This window comes from Fusarium vanettenii, assembly GCF_000151355.1.
Source record: "Fusarium vanettenii 77-13-4 chromosome 3 genomic scaffold NECHAsca_2_chr3_3_0, whole genome shotgun sequence".
Taxonomy (NCBI): domain Eukaryota; kingdom Fungi; phylum Ascomycota; class Sordariomycetes; order Hypocreales; family Nectriaceae; genus Fusarium; species Fusarium vanettenii.
Window position 1 is genome coordinate 2,261,677 of NW_003315880.1, and position 19,451 is coordinate 2,281,127.

At 52.4% G+C, this 19,451-nt stretch overlaps 3 protein-coding genes across 3 annotated transcripts; 2 read left to right on the forward strand and 1 right to left on the reverse strand.

Moving 5' to 3' along the window:
* Window positions 1-279: 279 nt before the first annotated feature.
* On the reverse strand, window positions 280-2,950 carry NECHADRAFT_59307 (uncharacterized protein; the record flags this gene model as incomplete). The annotated part of the gene is made up of 3 exons (XM_003053145.1): window positions 280-1,391; window positions 1,448-2,345; window positions 2,396-2,950. The coding sequence occupies 3 exons, from the start codon at window positions 2,948-2,950 to the stop codon at window positions 439-441; spliced, it is 2,406 nt and encodes an 801-aa protein (XP_003053191.1). The 3' UTR covers window positions 280-438.
* Window positions 2,951-5,248: 2,298 nt separating this feature from the next.
* Window positions 5,249-6,001, forward strand: NECHADRAFT_35365 (uncharacterized protein; the record flags this gene model as incomplete). Its single annotated transcript, XM_003052648.1, has 2 exons — window positions 5,249-5,593; window positions 5,657-6,001. 2 exons carry the CDS (start codon window positions 5,249-5,251, stop codon window positions 5,999-6,001), a joined length of 690 nt encoding a protein of 229 aa, XP_003052694.1.
* A 9,337-nt stretch (window positions 6,002-15,338) lies between these two features.
* NECHADRAFT_92038 (uncharacterized protein) lies at window positions 15,339-17,805 on the forward strand (the record flags this gene model as incomplete). The annotated part of the gene is made up of 4 exons (XM_003052649.1): window positions 15,339-15,493; window positions 15,546-15,586; window positions 15,645-16,077; window positions 16,125-17,805. 4 exons carry the CDS (start codon window positions 15,339-15,341, stop codon window positions 17,803-17,805), a joined length of 2,310 nt encoding a protein of 769 aa, XP_003052695.1.
* Between the last annotated feature and the right edge of the window lie 1,646 nt (window positions 17,806-19,451).

The following is a 19,451-nucleotide window of genomic DNA, read 5'->3' on the forward strand; positions in this document are numbered from 1 at the left end:
TTGCTGAGCCCTAAGAAACCGGGGTTCGGTGTGTGCGAGCTAAGTCATGTGATCTTGATTGGCGCGAACTGCACGTGACTGGGGCAAGGTCGGTGCCAAGATTTACCACCACAAGAGGGAAAGCGTCTAGAGAAGGCAATTGCGATGGGAAGAATCCATGGTTGTGAGTTATAATAATTATTAGACGATCAGTTCCAAGAATGTTTATTCAGTGGTTTCAGAGCAATTGTTCATACTGATATTGAACTGTAATTTGACACCAATTTGAGGCTGTTGACTATCGTCCATAAACATCAATCATGATTGAGGTATCTCGCCAACTAACAATCCTACAAAAACACAACCCATTCCATGACGCCTAAAGAATCCCAGCAAATATTCCAGAATCTCGCTTTCCAAACTAAAACCCACGGCTCTAATCCTTTACTTTCTTAAATCTTAATTCCAAGTTGAGGGTCCAATCGTTGTTCCGTTGGCAATTGACTTGCTCACTGCCAGGTGCTTCCAATCCGAAGTATTGAAAGCACCAAAGTTGCCCCACCAGTTAGGGGGGCTAGCACTCGTCAGATACAGAGTGAAGAAGATCACCATGGTTGACAGGATGAGGCCACAGTCAAGAGCCGCAGAGGTGATGTAGTTGTACTGCAACCACCATCCAGTATATCTCCTCTTGATGAAGTGGTTGAAGAACGTTCCAACCATACCCCAGCAGAGGTAGATGTAGACACTAGCCGGAGGGAGCATGCCAGAGCCTCCAAAGATGAGAGGTGTGCTGACATAGCGCCAGATGGATCGAGGCCACTTCCGAGCAATGAGCCATGTCAGAATAGGTGTGACAGCGCCAACAAGCCAGAACCACTGAAGAGAGGAGTAGATGGCACCGTTGCTGAAGATTCGGGCCGGACCAATAGCTCCCCAGATAACGGAGGCCGTGTAGAAGACACGACCGCCAGGGCATGTGTAGTTGTTAGGCTGATCATCATGGCAGACATCAGGGATGTGTCCCAGTGCCCAGTTCATAACGCAAATCTGTACAATCGCGGACCAGATGGACGCAACCAGCTGGGACGAGAACATGACACGTGGAGGGACCTTCATGTAATGGCCAAGCTTGAGATCCTGGGCAAAGTAGAGGGCTTGACCCATGCAGATGTAGCCATAGTTCTTGAACATCATCATGGCCATGGGGCGTCCAGGGACCATGTATCCAATGATGAACTCTGTCAGAACATTGAGGCCAAGCTGAATGTTGGTGATGGCTTGCACGACACCAATGGGGATCAGCCAGAGAACGGGGATGAGAATGCAGAGGAAGTAGGCCCAAACGGGGAACCCAGTTGGCCAGCCAGCGACGACGCCAATGGAGATGGAGACCATGACGACAAAGAGAGCTGTTTACAGGTCAGAATTGCGATTCTACAGTTGTTGCAAAAAGGGCTTGACTTACCAGCATACCACCAATCCTCCGCATCCCTATACTTCTTCATCAAGCGCATGTGAACATCGTCTTCCTGGTTGCGAGCCTGCCGGAATTGCCTCCAGATTTCCTGGCCGTGGTACAGAACAACATGCACAACGACGGCCGTGACAGCAGCAAATGAGAGGCCGTACGACAGGGCAAACTGCGTTGGCAGGAAGAGAGGCGAATACTCCTTGTACGCAGTCTCGTTGAAGTGGAAGTTGTGGTCGAGAATCCTGGAGACGTTGTAGACGTTGCCCGTGTTGTCGTAAGACTCGGAGGACTGAACGGGGAAGTAATCGGAGTACCAGGTTCCGGTAAAGTGAATTCCCATCGAGATGCAGACGAAGAAGACGACAATGCCCACGAGAACGTTGGCAATGGCGTGGAAGGGCGGGATCAGAGGGGACTGCAGATAACCGCTGTACACAGTCCAGTCGAAAGAGGTAGGCATCAAGCCATAACCGGTCAGACCTCCAAAGATCTTGTTGACGGTGACATTGTGAGGAGCCACCCAGCAGATCCAGGTGAAATAGGATAGACCCTTGAAGATCCAGCCAGGGAACCAGTACCAGATAAAGCCAGCTCCTGCCACAATCAAGAACCATCGATATCGTCCAACCTTCCAGCCATTGGTCTTGGTCGGGTCGGAACCGGAGTGGTCGTGAAGGGTGTAGAAGAGCGCACAGTTGACCAAGTCGGTGGGCCAGATCATTGCAGCGGGCCACACCAGGAAGCGACGCGCCAATCCAGCCAATCCATATCCAGTACAGAGAGTTGTGATGCCGAAGAGAACCTGGAATGCCCAGCCGAATTTCTGACCGTAAAAGATCTGCTGAGCCAGGAGGACATCAGTCGCATAAAGAACACCACCACCGTAAGCAGCCTAGAAACGAGGTTAGCCATAGCCTGCGTTAGTGTAGAGAAAGGTCTCACGTTTGACATGGCGACGATAACCACATGCTCCTTGTAATTGAACTTTCCGGGCTTCAGGTTGAATTTGAGGCCCCAGAGATTCCATTCGCGATCGGGCATGATGAGATCCCAGCCGAGACCCAAGGGATACGCGACGAGCTGAACGACGTATGTAGATACGGTAATACTGGGGTTGCGCAGCGAGAAGAGCATATTGATGCCAGAACCGATAGTACAAAGAACCAAGCCAATAACCCAGGCGCGGATGGTGTTGGCAGGGACGTCGACATCGTAGTTACGGACAACAGCCCTCACCTCGGGGTAGGGGCTGTTGTCCTCCATGAGCGCGTGCTCAATCTCGATGCCCTTTTCGGCATTTCCAGTTGCGATAGCGGCGTCGACATCGGTAAGGTCGTCGATGGGCAGGTTCGGGTCGAATTTGTGTGATTTCTCAAACTGCTGGAGGTTCTCAAGACGATCGCGGCCAGAGGCGGAGATGGCAGCGGCCTCGAGGGGGCCTGGGATGGGGATAATGTCCTCGGCCTCGTGGCGCTTGCGGAAGAGGGACGGCGCCATGGTGGTTATCTGACTGACGGCAACGCCCGTTATTGTCTAGGCGATAGCGACAGCGACGAGCGACCTAACGGCGACGCGTGGGTTGCTTCGAAGCCCGCGATGGCAGCGACGGCGGCAGCAACAGCGACCTTTTGAGCGATGTTGGATTTCGCAAGAGGGCAGTGTAGAAGCAAGAAAAGAGGGAATGAATGCCCTGCCGACGGTCGGCTGCTTAGTTGGTCTGCTCTCCTCTGCTTAGCGGGTGTGGTTATACAGACCCAGGCCCCGGGGGGCGGTCTCAGCCCCAGAGACAAGACCAGACAGGACAGGCCCAGACGAGGAATCTCCCCGCGAAGAGGAGAAGATTGGCACTGCTACTGCAGTCTCTGTGAGGGTCGCTGGAACCCGCTTCTAGACGATCTTGGATATAGCGTGATGTTCTTCCTGCGCTTCCATCACGGACAACGGCACAGTTTTGGGGGCCACCTTCCTAAAGAGGCATGGCCGGCCCTTGACCTTGTTCGTGCGTTCGAGTTTCGATGGTCCTTCTGTGGCCGCGAGTCGAAGAGATTCGGACCTTTTGTCGACCTGCCCTCCCATTCTATTTGATAGGCCACATTTTCCGTTTGGTTCTTTTGGACCGTCTTCTTGGGGGACTCATGCATTGAAACATGCAAAAAGCAACTGTCCTGAGGTTATCGTCGCGCCCGCCCTCAGCCCTCAGGTCGCATCAGATGCCCTGCTCGCTTCGCAATCAATTGCCCCTGAGCCCATGGCACGCCATTCAGCCCTCGCTATCAGCCAATGAGGAGCCATCCGGATGGCGTTGAAACCTTCAATGGGCGGCTTATCTCCCTCCTCTCTGGGGCTAGCTTCGGGCTACTCCATGGCCGTGGTGGTGGTGAGGATTTACACGTTGGCCGGTGTGAGTCTCTTTCCCCCCCCAGCTTGGCACTTTTGTCTCTATAAACGGCATGACCGGCCGTCTATCCTGATAAACAGCTGCTTCTCGACCAGATCCAGGGTCTTTGAGTATCAATCGGTCTCGGGCGGTATCCAACGTCTCGGATACAGGGTGCAGTCTCGAAAAACATGGGGCTTCCGCAAATCGGAGAGATGCTCTCCATACACTCAACATTGCCATCTTCATTTCCCCTCAACATCAAAGTAAAGATCTGATACTCTAGTTCGAATCTTATTTTATCTGGCCGATTATTGCCTCTCAACAGATGGAGCTTTCCGGAAATAATTCCTCGGCTTGCCTGATCCACATGGCATTCAAATAGTTCCTCTACTGTAGTGGCGGTCCTCAGCAAAAGGTCCCTCGCATAAAGCAAAGAACGGAGAATGTCTCCATACGCATGTCCACGCGGCGGCGAACTTTTGTTTCCATTGACTCACGGTGCAACCAGAATACCGGGACCTTTTGAGTGTCAGCCCATTCCGGCTCCAAGCTTTCTCGGCCGAGACGTCGCATGCCAGTTCATGGATCGACGAGATCAGCCAACAACTCGACCTTGATAGTCAGACTGGGGAACTTTTGTTACTTGACAAATGGCTTTGTAACATATAAGATTTAGCTTCTGGAGACACACGGATCTGGTATTCATGGCCCCATGCTGTGTCAAAAGTGCATATGGCGAGGGTCCGACGTCGCCATACCCTGAGCCTAAGAGCAACCATTGGTTCTCACATGGGTTTCTCATTTCCTTGAATACATCCTGCCTTGTATATTATCTTCTATCTGTGTATTCAAAATTCTCATGATCGAGGTGTGTCGAACGTAAGCATGTGCGGCATGTTCATGCCAAACTGCTTCCCACATGGAAGTTAAGATGCCTTGACCAAGAGCGGAACAACGATAGGTACGTCTTGCTTCACAGGCATCAAGTCAGTACAATAGATACTCCATTTTAATCATTAAACTACTCTTGTTCGTAGTTACTGACATACTCTAGACCGTGATTCAGGGTAGGCTTACACGGACGTAATGCAACTCCTCGTCTCAAACGCTCATGTAAACCAATTATACCAATTGTACCCAGTTTTACATCTCAATCACTTCAAAATGATGGCATTGATTCACCGACTTTTTAATACGTCATTTCCTATTATTTTGCTGCTGTTTGTGTTGCCGCCTGCCTACACTGTCATGCGTGGCTGACTCAACGAGGTTACGCATCATCTGCTGCCTGACCTCACTTGACGGCACTTTGTCTTCACCTCCACCCAACTGCCTTGAGCCTCCAACTCCACCGGAAACAACAATCGCGGGGTAAAAGCTTCACCTCTATCACATCTCACCAAATATCATTCACCATGTCTACCACTCCCGGAGTCTCGTACAAGAACGGCAAGAAGGTCTTCATCCCGCTCGAGAACAACCCCGAGGTATTCAACAAGCTCATCCACAATCTCGGCGTGTCTGAGAAACTCGGCTTCTACGATGTCTACAGCGTCGATGAGCCAGACCTGCTGGCCATGATTCCCCGCCCCGTCCACGCTCTCATCTTCATAACCCCCACGCCCATGTACTACCGCGTGCGCGAGAATGATCCTGGCTCCGAGGAGTTGACCTACGACGGCTCCGGCCCTAATGAGCCCGTCACTTGGTATAAGCAGACTATCGGCAACGCTTGTGGTCTCATTGCTCTTCTCCACAGCGTGAGCAACGGGTCGGCAAAGGAGTTTATCGTCCCTGGCTCGGATCTCGACAACCTCCTGAAGCAAGCTCTCCCTCTCAAGCCACTACCCCGTGCCGACCTTTTGTACAATTCTGCCGAGCTGGAGAAGGCTCACATGGCCGCCGCAGTTACGGGCGATACCGTGGCCCCTGCTAGCCAGGAGCCAGTTGGTTACCACTTCATCAGCTTCGTCAAGGGGGAGAACGGGCACCTGTATGATCTTGAAGGAGGCTGGGGAGGCCCTATCGACCGGGGCGTGCTGGCTGATGACGAGGATCTCCTCAGCGACAAGGCGTTGGAGGCTACTGTTAAGAAGTTTACCAATGCCGCTGATGGAAACCTCGAGTTCAGCATCATCGCTCTGGCGACTGTGCCCGATGAGAATTAGATGCAATTGAGGAGAAACCTGGGGCGTCAAGGTATAATCGATCTCGGGTCTTTGATGAGGGCACTATGGGTTATATGACATGTACGTATGCCAGACTCAGAGAGAGGTAGATTCTAATAAGTCCTCACAGTGGTTTCCAATTATCCGTATCATAACCAGGGAAGGAATCCATCCAATGCTGTATTTCTAGCGGTCACTGCGGAAAGGGTGGATCAGGGTCTCTACTACAGGAGCTCGGGGACTGCTAAAGGCAGAATCAGGCAACGGGAACTTCAATAAAAGGGGCAGTATTGGTTGGAGTTAACAGTCTACCAGGATCGGGTAGAATGTTCAGTGCATTTCCTTAAACTGCACTTTTCTCCAAATGAAGTGCTTGAAGTTTCTTGCTGAGTGCATTCGACCAGAGGGGAGGTCGACGATTCAAGCATGGGTGGTTCTCGATTACCTTGTAGCTTCCAGGTCTCTGGTTGTAGTCGAGTGAAGATTGTGAACAGCCCAGGCCATCCCTGCGGCAGTTAATGATCCAGAGACCAACCCAGATTACCCAGTTCAAGGCACAAGCAGCTCGTGGCATGTCATTCGAGAATGCAACGCCAGGGCGTCAGCCATGTCGTGTAAATTCCAGGTGCTGGCATGTTCCATCAGGACATCCGGTTGGCCATAAAGATAGGGTATGTATATGCCGGCGGTGCGATAAGAACTCGCGGCTTGAACGTTGTTATTATTGTAACACGACAGCAAGGGGTAGGAGCCCTTATCTGGCCTGGACAGTTACAGCAGGGTTTTCGAGCACTTGGAATTCCTATCTGCGCTCAGTTTTGCTTCCAGTAGGGTCATGGCGTAGTTCTTTGCCACACGTGCGGTGCTTATTCAGTTGTAACTTGCATCTCTACTTCAGTAGTTGCGCTTCTCAGAGTTGCAACTCTTTTTTCTTTCCCAAGCGTTGGAACCAGACACTTCATAACGGGATAACACGAATGATATGAATGTATGTATAAGACAGACAGCTCTTTAACACAGTCAGATGTGTTCTTGTCTTGTGACCTGTCGTCTGGTGTATACATTCCTAGTGACTCTATCATGCTTGCGCAGTCAATATCTTTCAGGCTAAGGGACAACCAAATATCACAATACATACCCCACTCCCTTCACCGTTGTGGGGCTCATAGTCTATCCTTGGGGAGCTGAAATCCTTTACATTTGAGGCCCTTCCCTGCATGTGCCTAAGTACCAGGCCTCCAGCTCTGACAACACCTATTGCATACTCTGGCGACGTGCATGACACTCATCAATAGTGCGTCAGCAATTGCTTTCTTTCACCGTAAAAACAAACAACATGGATATCCATACCTCTTACTATCCCCTCGTCTCAATATCTACTGATTTCTCTTAACTTTGTTGGTTGGTTAGGACAGTCTAGCTTCACCTATTGTCCACACTCGAACAAAACCACACAGCTCGGTGACAACTCTATGAAATAATGCCTAGGACGAGTTAACCCGCTGTTTTTGTTTATTTTTGGTAGTTCATTATGCAGTCTTCAATCGCGTGTCTTTGCAGTTATTGCTCCAGCTTGTCCTACCACGTGTTACAGCCACCCGTAGGTAGCCATTCAACGTGGTAAGGGTCCATCACTTTCAAGTCATGCAGGCCACTGTCTCGCCTTCATGTCCGTTCCCGTGTTTCTTTCTCCTTTCGGTTCCATTCGTCCCTGGGGAATCTACGGCTCGGGACGCTGCAGCACACGCCTCGGGTATGCCCCTAACCGCTTGACACATGGTGGAACACATGGTTGCGTAACATTCAACCTTCCGAGACTTGTACGACGAGGAATTTTGGGTGATCGTTTCAGGCGAGATTTGCATATGTCTGGTTGCTTTGCAGTTCGCTCTCGGCGCGTCGTGTTCCAGACTTTGATACATAGCAATTCTCGGCTCGAATAGTCAAACTACAACAGCCAACGACCTCTTAGGCTTATCATATGCTTCCGATCCTTGGTTGATAGTTGCATGTTATCTTTCCATTCCGTTCAGGGGAAGCGTAATCTCTATTTGGCCCCCCAAACCTACCACGGGCATGATCTCGGGAGCAAGCTGCGCGGCGCAATGATAGATAACGTGCTGTCAAGCTCGTATTGGCTGCTACTACTAGATTGGCTTATTTACGAATTCCTTGTGAGCATGTAGCCCTGTTCTGCGAACTTGGCTTATTTGCTAGTAGTTGCTAATATCGCAGTACTCGGTGAGGATCATAAGGAGAGATGTCCAATATCTTGGCCAAGCAGTGAGCTCGTCAACTACAACTACACCCATCTAATCATTAGAAGACCAGAATACCATAGCGCTCATGAGGCGTATGAACCATACAACACGTTCTAAGAATTCGATAGTCAAATCCATGTCCTATAAGATTCTAGGGTAAGCAATAGGCAGCCAACATATCAAGGAAACCCCCACCTTGGCTGGCTACCCTGCACTCACAGACCGGGGAAGATGGAGCGACATTGGTGTCTCAGTGCCATGGATGGAATGGCAGATTTGCGCACTTTAACGCCAGTGACATCAGAGGCAGACGAGCTTGACGACCAAAATGCTGCCCAAGTGTCGATCTTGCACATCCAATTTCGTCCAAGAGGCCGTCCAAGCCAAGCCAACTGGCCATCCCCGTGCTGCAGCAAGCCAATAGTCGAATGCAGCATGGACATGCGAACCCAGGTCAGAACACATCAGCAACCATCAAGCCCTCTATGATAGGATCGTGGAGAAGTCAGAACATGCAAGTTTCTGGAAATCCCATGGCTGACCCGCCGATAGCGTCGACGATCCCCCTGGGGTGTCAAATTTAGCACCTGCTCCATGATTCTTGGCTACGTGCTGGAGACTTGAATGTCAGTGGGCGATGCTAGATGGGCCATTCTCAAGGTAACGTCGACCAGGGCCGTTTGATTACCGCGCGGCGGGCTAGCCAGGACATGGGATAATCGGGCGCCTCTCAGCCTTGGGTCCCAAAGACAACACCAGGAGACACAGGACAGTAGGCCAAAAGATAGACCACCGTCCGGAGTAAACCTCCCGGACTTTCGACTTGATTGAGCCATTTCGACAACGGAAGAAACGCTTTCCGATGCTGGGGAAATGGGGGGATGAGACCGCATGAAGCTAGTTTGGGTTGCTGTGAGGAGCTTCATGTCCACAGAATTTCACCCGTCTGATCTGATGTATACCTGCGGCAGCAGGCCGTGTCCTGAGTGAGATCTCCTTACTCTTGCTCTTGGCTATCATCTTGGCTTTGATCTCCACCATCCATCTCCTCCAGCGTATGTAGGGCTATACGGAGGACCCTGGCCGACAATGGGATCAGCGGGTTGGCTGTGCTTCGGTAGCTGCGGGAGAGGATTTGTCAGGAAACTCATTTGCAAGCTCCAGATATATTTGAGATGTGATGACCAACGGCAGATGCTCCGTGAACAGGGAGGGACCTGCAGGCACCATATTTTTAGACTCGGCGACAGAGCGAGATCAACTGTCCGGTAGCGAGACCAATTCACACGCACGCAGCCGGCGAAAAGGGAGAGTTTTTCATTTCCCCAAGACGGTTAAGGCCGGTCAAGGGTGAACCTGGAGATAGGCAGTTGCCAACACAGACCTGCTGCACCTCCGCCATTCCCAACGGCGCGCGCCGGTTCTGCGGCCTGTGAGCCTTCTTCGTGCAGTGCAGTGCAGGCAGGCAGTTGATAGTGTCTGCAGCTGGGTCCGGCATCCGGCATCCAGGTTTCGCTGGGTACAGTAACACCGGCAGATCGTCGATGAAGTCCGATGAACAAGACTTTACCATCGGGGCCAGGACGAGCACTAACATAGCTAGCTCGAACGGCCTCTCCCGGGCCATGGAGCGGCGGCCTCGTTTAGGCTCAGCGTCGGTCCTCTGGCTGAAGAAGAGGGACTGCGCTTCGTGGCGCCCGTTCTAACGCCCTGCTTGCTCCGTCCTGACCCCTGCCCCTGGACAGGGAACCAAACTCGACCCATCTCCATCTCGGCGTCAGACCAGAGGCTCGACTTAAAAAAAAAAAAAAGCACTGCTTTTGTTTGACATTACGTCATCGACAGTATTGTCACATCGAGATTTTCACCGGGGCTTCCGGCCTGCCTGTCTTTCACCGGGCTTTGGTTTACGCCGAGGCAACGCTCAAGCGATGGTTGAAAGACGCCGCGGAACTTGAACGCGGTTTCGCGCACATGGCGGCACAGCAGTAAATGGCAAAAGGAATTCTTGTCCACTTTTTCACCGTCGTCAACTCGACGACCTGTCTGCAGGTGGGTGTGGGTAAATGCTGCAAGGTACAACGTGAGAAAACAGGGCAAGGGTTCTCGGGTCCACGATCGATCTGCTCTGTTGTCAGTGACTGATAAGTGAATGACCCATGGCCCCCCCTCTCAACCCAACGCCAGCTCGAAGCGATGAAAAGACCGATAAGACCTAGTCCTCCAGGGGACGGGATGGCAGGACTTGGCGCTGCGGGAGGGTCAGTTTACCCCTGACGGCCCCTGGAAACGAAGCCACGGCGGTGGGGAATCCGCGTATTCTGAGCGTGGTCCTACGAATCGGAATCGCTGGAACACGCCCTTTCGTACCTGGTAGTTCGAGGACTTGGGCTCCCTCTTCCTCCATTCGACGTTCTGGGTTGGAAGCAACTCTAATATGAGGAGAACGTGTGGGCTATGGTGGTCTCTCTCGGTGGGTGGGGACGGACTTCGGGCTCATTGATCAAGTCCACCGACAGCGAGGAACTCCAGTAAGGATACTCCGTACTTTGAGGGGAACCCAAGAGCCAGGAGAGAAGTGATGGAGCAACCAGGGCAGGCCAGATAGGAGATTCTATTGTTAGCAGGCGTCCCGCTTACAAACCACAGGGACGTGAGTTGAGCTTGGGTGCTTGCAATGGTGGGCGAGCTGCCAGGCAAAAACGCAGTTGAATGACTCTGCCTTCCAGTACGGAGTATGTAGACATGCCCTTTTGTTTGAATGACGGTGGGAAGAATGCGGATTTGAAACCTAAAGGCCAAGCTCGGCCAACAAACATGCTTAGCATTGAGCCAACTGCAATTGAGTTTGAAAAATGTGTAAAACACAAGACACATGCTTGAAGAGGCAATGTAGGAGTAGGTCTGTGATGCCATGTGATACCATGGACCCTGCAACACAACCAATATCTGGGTTTCAGTCTTGTCACTGTTCACCCGGGCCAACATGGCACGCACGCTTGTGAGCAAGGATGCCTCTGGCAAAACTGAAATGGAGGATTCAAGATGGGAATTGTCTTTCGAGAAAGGAGATGATGGCATTCCTTCAAGACCATCCACCTGGTCAAGGAATGTCTGTTGAAACAAACACACTGCTGAAGGGGGTATGTCTTGCGGCTTGTGAATGACAGGCACTAGGTGATCGGCGAATCGCATACGTGCCAGGCGTTTGTGTCCTTGAGTGATGAGGCGGCATGGCTTGCTCTGACTTGTTTCGAGTTTCAACACCAGACATGTGCTCTCCCGTATCGACGACATTGATGAGGATGGCTTCACGGGCGGGCAAAGGTAAGGCATGAGCGTGAGTCTCACGTTACCTGACCGGCCTCCTTTTTCAACATGGTCGTACGCGGCCTCCGAGGCGCAGACTCGCACCTGCACGGGCAAGTACCTGACAGGATACCTCGGGCAGCTTTATTCCCCGTCTGGAGGAGGGTCTGCGTCGCGTCGGGAGAGGGAGAATCCTTCCGTTTATCCACTGTACTACGCTTTTTCTCTGCGTATTGTCACTCGCGGGACAGTGGGTTGGTGTGCTGTGCAATGCTCCACGGCAAGGTTGGGTCCATTCTTTACACGAGGCATGGTGTCTGCGGCTGGAGCTTGGGCCCTCTCGGCAGGGTTGCAGTGCAGCTTTGGTACGAGTGGGATTTGGTTCTTGGTGGTCGTCGTCCTGACTTTTGGAGGAAAGGTCGTGTGTCTTAATACGACGCTCTAATCACCGGGGTATTCAAAGTATGACGAATGTCGAGTGATGGCATGTCAAGAGCCGGGCCGCCCGAGAAAAGCATTCGTCCATTGCTGGGAGTAAGTTTGAACGCTGCAGCACACCGCAACACACGAGTTGTTGTTTGTTGTTTGTTGGTCGGGCAGTGGATATTTTGTTTCAATGCACGCCAGCCATCGGTCGACTCAGAGGCAGAAGAATGGCAATATATGCCGGCCAATCCACATATAGAGCGTGTACGATATCGGGGCCGGAGGATTCGACAGGTTTCGTGCCTGGCCTAGATGCTGGTTAGGGGTCAACTAACTTGGTCAGGTACCTGTCCCAGTGCGTAATGCGTGCCCGCGTCAGCAGTCCCTGTGCCGTACACACGGAGTGTGAGGACGGGGTGATGCCGGTAGGGATGCTGATAGGGATGTGGTGGACGGCGGATGAAGATGGGGATGAGGATGCCATGCCGGTGCGGATGATATCGCCGGACACTTTGGATGGATGGACGGCAGTCAGTCAGGGTCCCGTCTAACGCGCTGGCAACTTTCGCTTCTGGGGTTGACTTCGTATTCATTAGCATGCGCCCGAGTCCCTTGGTTTCTCCCTTGGATCGCCAATTTTCTCCCTCTCCCTCGCTCGTTTCGTTTTCGTGCTCGAAGTGCTCTCGTTTGTTTCTCCATGTGTTTGCTCCGACACTGATTGCGCGCTGCTGCAAGTCGCCATCAATCAAGACTCCTTCTCATTTGGATTCCTTTGATTAATCGAGTGTTGGTCGAAGAAGAGAAAGGGGGCAGAGCAGATCCTCTAAAAGACGAAACAAAACATCAAGGCGACGACCCGGATAGGGAAAGAAGATCGAAGGAAGGAACGATCGATTACGACCAACGAACTTACGCCGACCACAACCTCCAACCAACCTACCTACCTACGACCATTTTTTTTTTTAACAATTCCCTGACTTTGGGACACTCCTGGAATTGTTCGATTAATCTCGGTATTCGGTCGAGCGCCTCTCTTTGACGAACGAACATCCAAGAAGGGAATATTGGCTTCTTTTTTGGTTGGACATCCTGGGTGTTCGCTACCTACCGAGCGACCTACCTGCGCACCCGTTGATGCTGCTTCTTGTTTAGACAGCAACAGAAGGAAGTTTCTTCCCAGCTTTCGACGCTTGGCCATCAGCTTGCTTTTCAGCTCAATTGTCGTTCCCAGCTGAAGTCACGCACCTCATCTCGCGTGCCTCCTCGTGGCATTCCCGTCCTTCTCCATCCTCAACTCCGGCCGCTCCGCACCGACCCTCACTAGCTCCAGCTCGCAAAATCTCGAAACAAAGGACTCCCGTCATCGTCAGCATTCGTCACTACGACCCCACTGGCTTGCTCATTCTTGGATTCGGGAGAATTCTATCGGGATAGAGGAGAGGAAAATTAAGGAACAAGTGGGTGAGTTGAAGAGCCAAAAACTCTGTTTTCTTTGCCTTTGCACTCCCCTTCACGCTCAGATCATGAGTCTTGCACTTGCTACACCAGTCTCTACGCCTCGACAGTCAGTATCAACGCAGTAACAATCCCTTTCCTTGATCCTCCCTTGAGAAGCCACACCCTCCATCAACTCCCCTATCCCAATCCCCCATCCTCGCTTTGGCATTCTTTTCCTTGGAATCGGCAAATACGGGGATAGCATTTCCGGGGTCGCATTCCCCTGGTCACCTTCACCCACACTCACACACACACGCCGTCATCCAATTTGAGCTTGCCCACCACTTGGAGCTCACGATATCGTCGCCGTTGTCCTTCAACCGACACTCGGGCTGAGCCACTCCCGCAAATCGCACATCCCGCTGGGACCCCCCTTGTCTTCTTTTCCCTGTTGTCCGCTGGCCTTCTGCTCGATACTTGCTGGCCCCTTGCAAGCTTGGCCCCCTTGGTACTTGGCCGACTATCTTTCTTCTTTTCCCACACCTCTCTTGCTCCCTCTCAATTTTGCCTGCCTCTCCAAGGCATCTCGTCCTCCCCCCGGTCTCTAGAGAGATTGCGATGCCTAGTACTTGTCTCGCCAAGTACAGGACAGTCAAGGAGGTACTCCCGTAGACACTACACTACCTACACTGCACGACGTGCTTGAGTTTTTCTCTCGGCGGCACCTTACCCCTGCTGCTCCAATTCAAGTCCAGACCCAATCAATCACGGGCCATATCCATCTTTTGCACGCACGACACGCACGCTCCGCCTAGGCCAAGACCGAGAGGGACCCTCTCTTTCATCAACCCGACGCTGATTAACCTAAAGAAAACACAGGGATCCATTTCCAGCTCGTCCGGGGCCTGTCGCCTACGATTGCAAAGGGAAAATCGCTTCTTCCCAACGGCCACTCCCACGCCCAGAGTCCGAGTCCGCGCAACTTGTTCCGCCGCGCCCGCTGTCTGTCGCCATTTCCAGCCTCGATCAAGCTCCAATTCTTGTCCCAGCTTCGCTCAGCTCAGCCCACACTCGCTCCTCCTATCTCGTCCTACGAACCCCAGACAGTCTCCCACGCCCCCCGTTGGTCACCGTCCATCTCAGCTCTCGTCCCACCCGTCACACTCACTATTGACTGGTTGTCTGTCGACTTCTCGTTGCTTCATCACCACCTATCGCTCACGACCCCAGTACGCCATCCTGCCGCCGCCACGATTTCTGGCCCTGTCGCTCGTTGATCCCACCGCTGTCACCTCCGCCGCCATCTTTCGTCCGTTCACCGTGGTCGCGACGCCTCGCTGGCCTCGTCCCAACCCGAAAGGCGATAGCTTCCTTGACACGATCCGCTACATGCACGACTGAGCCTGCTCCGTCGTCCTGGACCCCCGTCCTGCCGTTGTCTTCTCCATTGCGGCTCGCAATAAACGATAATCTACCTCCACTGGGCCTGTCCTTGTCCGGCCATCCCCAGGGAGGCGCCCCCATCCCTTCCGACCTTGTTGCGCTGTGGTACCCATCACGCCCCGAGGCTACGGGTCCGTCATCAGAGACCGCCCGCTACACCCTCAAACCAGACCAGCCCGCTATTCCACATTAGGTCCCCGTCGGACACCATGGCGCCTGTATCGCCCCGGCTCAGGATTCTATCAGGTTTGTCGTCCTCTCTCTCCTACAATTCTCCCTTCATACCTAGGCCTGGTTCCCGGTGACTGGGCGCGTCATTACAATCCACCTGGCCCCTCCCATCCATTCACATTAGACAACCTTCTTCAACTTCAATCTTCACTTCTACTCACCAAATCTTTTAACCTCACGCCAACCGCCTGGACGGTTGCTCGTGCAGCGTTCCACCTACGCTTCTCAACATGGCGGACAACGAACTAATGAGAGTCTCTGTAGTGGGAGGCAACCCTGTCTCGGCCTTCCTATCATGGCGACTACAAGCTACCAACGCGTGCGATGTGACGCTCGTTTGGAAATCTGGGTACGAACATGTGGCACAGTACGGCATCTCGTTCAAGTAAGTGAATCAAGTGCTCCCTCGTACGAATTAATCACTGACCAGTTCTTAGGTCACCGACATTCGGCAATGAACGATTCAAGCCCCGGCATGGTACGTTGGCAATGACCAGACTTTTGTGACATCAATAGCTAATTATCTCCAATTGCAGTTGTCCGAAACCCCGAAGACGCCGCCAGTGCCCGCGAAGGCCCCTTCGACTACGTTGTTCTCTGTGTCAAGGCATTGCCGGATGTCTATGACCTCGCCTCCGTAATCGATTCTGTCGTCACGCCCCAGCACACTTGCATTCTCGTCAACACTACCCACACGCTGGGAGTCGAAGCTGCTCTTGAGGAGCGATTTCCCACCAATGTCGTCCTGTCACTCGTTTCTGGTGCTGAGCTTACACAGCTTGGCCAGAGCGAGTTCGAACACAAGGGACCTACAGATATCTGGATTGGACCTGCCAGCCAGAATACCAACATCCCCCAGTCTATCCAGGAGGATATGGCACAGGCTTTGGCAGTGACCCTTAGCTCTGGCCAGGTGGAATGCAAGGTGTCTCCGAACATACGCCAACAACAATATGAGAGGGTGATTGGGTATGTATTCCACACTTTGGCTCGAACTCGACTAATCAGCTCCCCAGGCCCATTGCTTTCCATCCTATTAGTGTCATTTTCGAAACTCCCAACCATGCCGCCCTTCTCGAGAAGGTTGGCGTCAAGGACATGGTGTCTGAAGTACTTGATGAGCTACTTCGATTGGCCGCTGCTAACGGATGCAAATTCGACGCTGATTTCAAGCAAAAGACAATTGACGAGATGACCAAGACGTCGGGAGAGAGCATCATGTGGCAGGACTACGTTGCCAGGAGGCCCATGGAGATCGAAACCTACCTTGGATCACCTGTCAAGCTCGCTCGCGACAACAAGGTCTCTGTTCCCAGAATCGAGACGCTTTACGCCATCCTCCATAACCTGAATACTGTCAACCGCAACAGACCTAAACCGGGCGATCCGAACGCCAACATCATGCCACCAAGCTCCCCGACCGCACCGCAACTACCTCGAATGCCATCCCAGAACAGTCATCGCCCCATGATGAACAGCATGCCCAATGGAGGGATGCCCCCTCGCCAACCCAGGCCACGGAACTCGTCCAATCTCAGCCAGGCTGGTATGCGTCGTGGACCACCTCCAATGAACGGTGGACCTCCTAACGGTTATCCCCGACCGCCGCCTTCGATGAATGGTGGAGGCTCTCGCCAGCCATCAAGGAGGGGATCCCTTGAGGAGAACAGCCTTGAGGAATTCTCGCACCTCGTATTATATGACGACATTCCTGAAGGCTCCGAGCCTTCCGTGGCCGGTGATAACTCAGATATTGCTATGCGAGAGCGGGAGCTGGCCCTACGACAGCGAGAACTCGCCATTCGAGAGCAAGAGATGCGAATGCGACGTGGACCTCCTGGACCACCTGGACCCCCTGGCCCACATGGAGGACCTGGTCCCCGTCGTGGTCCTCATCCTATGCGCAACAGCAAGCAGGTGTTTGACGATGATGATGATGACGACGACGACTACTTTGATCCGACCGCAAACCCGGCGCCTCCACTGATTGACCCAGATAATTTCGACATGATGAGCGTGACCTCGAGAAAGAACCGAAAGGCCCCTGAGCAGAACCCTGCCCAGTTCCGCCGCAACCCCGATACTCTACCACCGCCTACGCGAGGAGGGCGGTTCAGACCCAGTTTCGGCCGCAACCGCACCAGCCAAGTCGGGCATACCCATGCCACGATGACAACTGAGAACATTCTAGAGGATCCTCTCTTGAGTTGCTCTTCGAACCGCTACGGAGCTGTAGACCGTGGTGCCATGAACGCAGGTTCTCGGGCCAACTCTCTTACGGCTGCAAGGCTCGATGACCTTCAGTATGGTCCCGGCCCCGGTGGACCTCCCGGCATGAACGGTGCTTACCCTCGGCGGGCCAGTCAGTCCCCTGGAAATCCCTATAGTCCATCAATGCGTGGTGGCAGTCGACGAGGATCTCCCCCGAATGGTTACGGCCCAGGCATGAACGGGCGACCATCACCACCTAATGGTGTTCGCCAGCCCATTCCCCAACACCCTCCGGGTCAAGGCAACGCAGTAGCACCACAGCAAGTTGAACAACATATTGGGGTGAGCGCCCTCCCTCAAACTAAACCTAGGAATGTTCGCAGTCTGACGGGTAGTGCGAGCGCCAGCGCGGGCAGTGGTGAATCCGAGTCAGCAAACAGCAGCCAGGGCAGTCTACCTCCACGCCCTCCGATTGGAGTGCGATAAGCTGCACTTGAACGGCCGTGGTTATTAGTCTTTATCCTGGCCCCGACGAAACGACAGCACAGCCGGCCTCGAAAACAGAATCGAGTCATACCCGAAACATTGGAGTTGCGGCATCTTGAGTTTTCTCATGCCCTTCATGTATCCCGCTGTTGGGATTACCTTTGAAGTTTCTTACCTGTATTACATACGCCTATCTGGCTTCCTACTCACACGACACTCACCTCAACGAGGACGACACTTTCTTTTTGTTTTTATTATACGCCTCAGATCCATCGAAAACACGCGACGACACGACAAAAGTCAAGGTCACTTTGGACTATTCTCGGAAGATCAACGTCTTCATAATTAGCTCCGGTTCCGGCACAATCCGTACATACACATTGGAACGATCAAACAGAAGGAACCTATTTTGGTAATATTGCATTGGGATCGGAATTCATTCATGTTCTGTGCTTTTTAGCATATAATCGACTATCGGCCCTCAGCCCCTGAGCGTCGTTTCGCGCCTCCACTTGAGCCAATGCATGTGCATGGTCTCGGTGTGTCAACACCCTGGACTCAGGATACTACTGGCGGAACGTCATTGAGACCCAGGGATGAGCGGTCAGGCTTCCGGGATTAGGGGTGGATGGGGAGGATCAAAGGCGCTGCATTACCTGGACAAGTCTTTGCTTTCTTCTCACTGGAGTTCCCTCCCAAATGTTTGCGGGCATGATGAAGAATTCAGACTGGCGTCGCAAGCAGGGAGGGACTATGACAGGTATTGTTTTTCTCACTGGGGGCACACAAGCACATTAGACTAAGGATGGTTGTTTCTTTTCTGGTTACTCTGTTGATCGCGAGTTGTTTGTTTATGGAGAAATGAAAGGGAAAGCCTCGGAGTGGGATCCTTTGGGAAACACACATAGACACGAATGGTTATAAAAGAGAAGATGGCGATGAATCGAGTTTGAAGGGTTTCCTCATGAATGATGGTGGAGTGATTTGGAGGTCTATGACCTGACTGGATGTGAAGGGCTTGGTACTGGGGACGAGCGTTGAGCCTGACAACTAATTGGGGGAAGTGCAAATGTCGAGTGCAAAAGTAAAGTAATTATTAGCAAAGTATAATGTTTGACTCTATTCAGAATCAACTTCCAATGATTGAAGCGCCAACTGTGAGGAACGAAGCCATGACGATCTTGAACCGTACAGACAGATGAGGCCTAAGGTTCATTCATTTACTACAAGCTATTAATCAACATTAGATAGATAGGTTTTTGAGGGAAAGGGGCGGATAGACTGAAGGTAGATCCATCCGAGTGAGTGAGCAAGTGATTGTTTGTTTATACGTCCGAGTCGGGAAAGTGCACGGGCCAACCAAACAGAACCTCAGGTTCAACCACCACTCTCGCTCTATCCTGACTTCTTATCACAACAAGCACCAAGAATAAGAACGACGACTATATCGGGGTTTTTTCTCTATCTCTCCTTCTTGATAAACATATTATCTTGATTTCTTGGCTTCCCCTACGTCCGGGACGTCGCAAACCCCCTGCAAACTACAAGCTTTCTGCCTTGGCGTTCTTTATCATCGACTTCATTGCTACGAACCTGGGCCACGGGACAAAGACTTGGCACAACGACCGGGAACTTGCGGTTAGAGA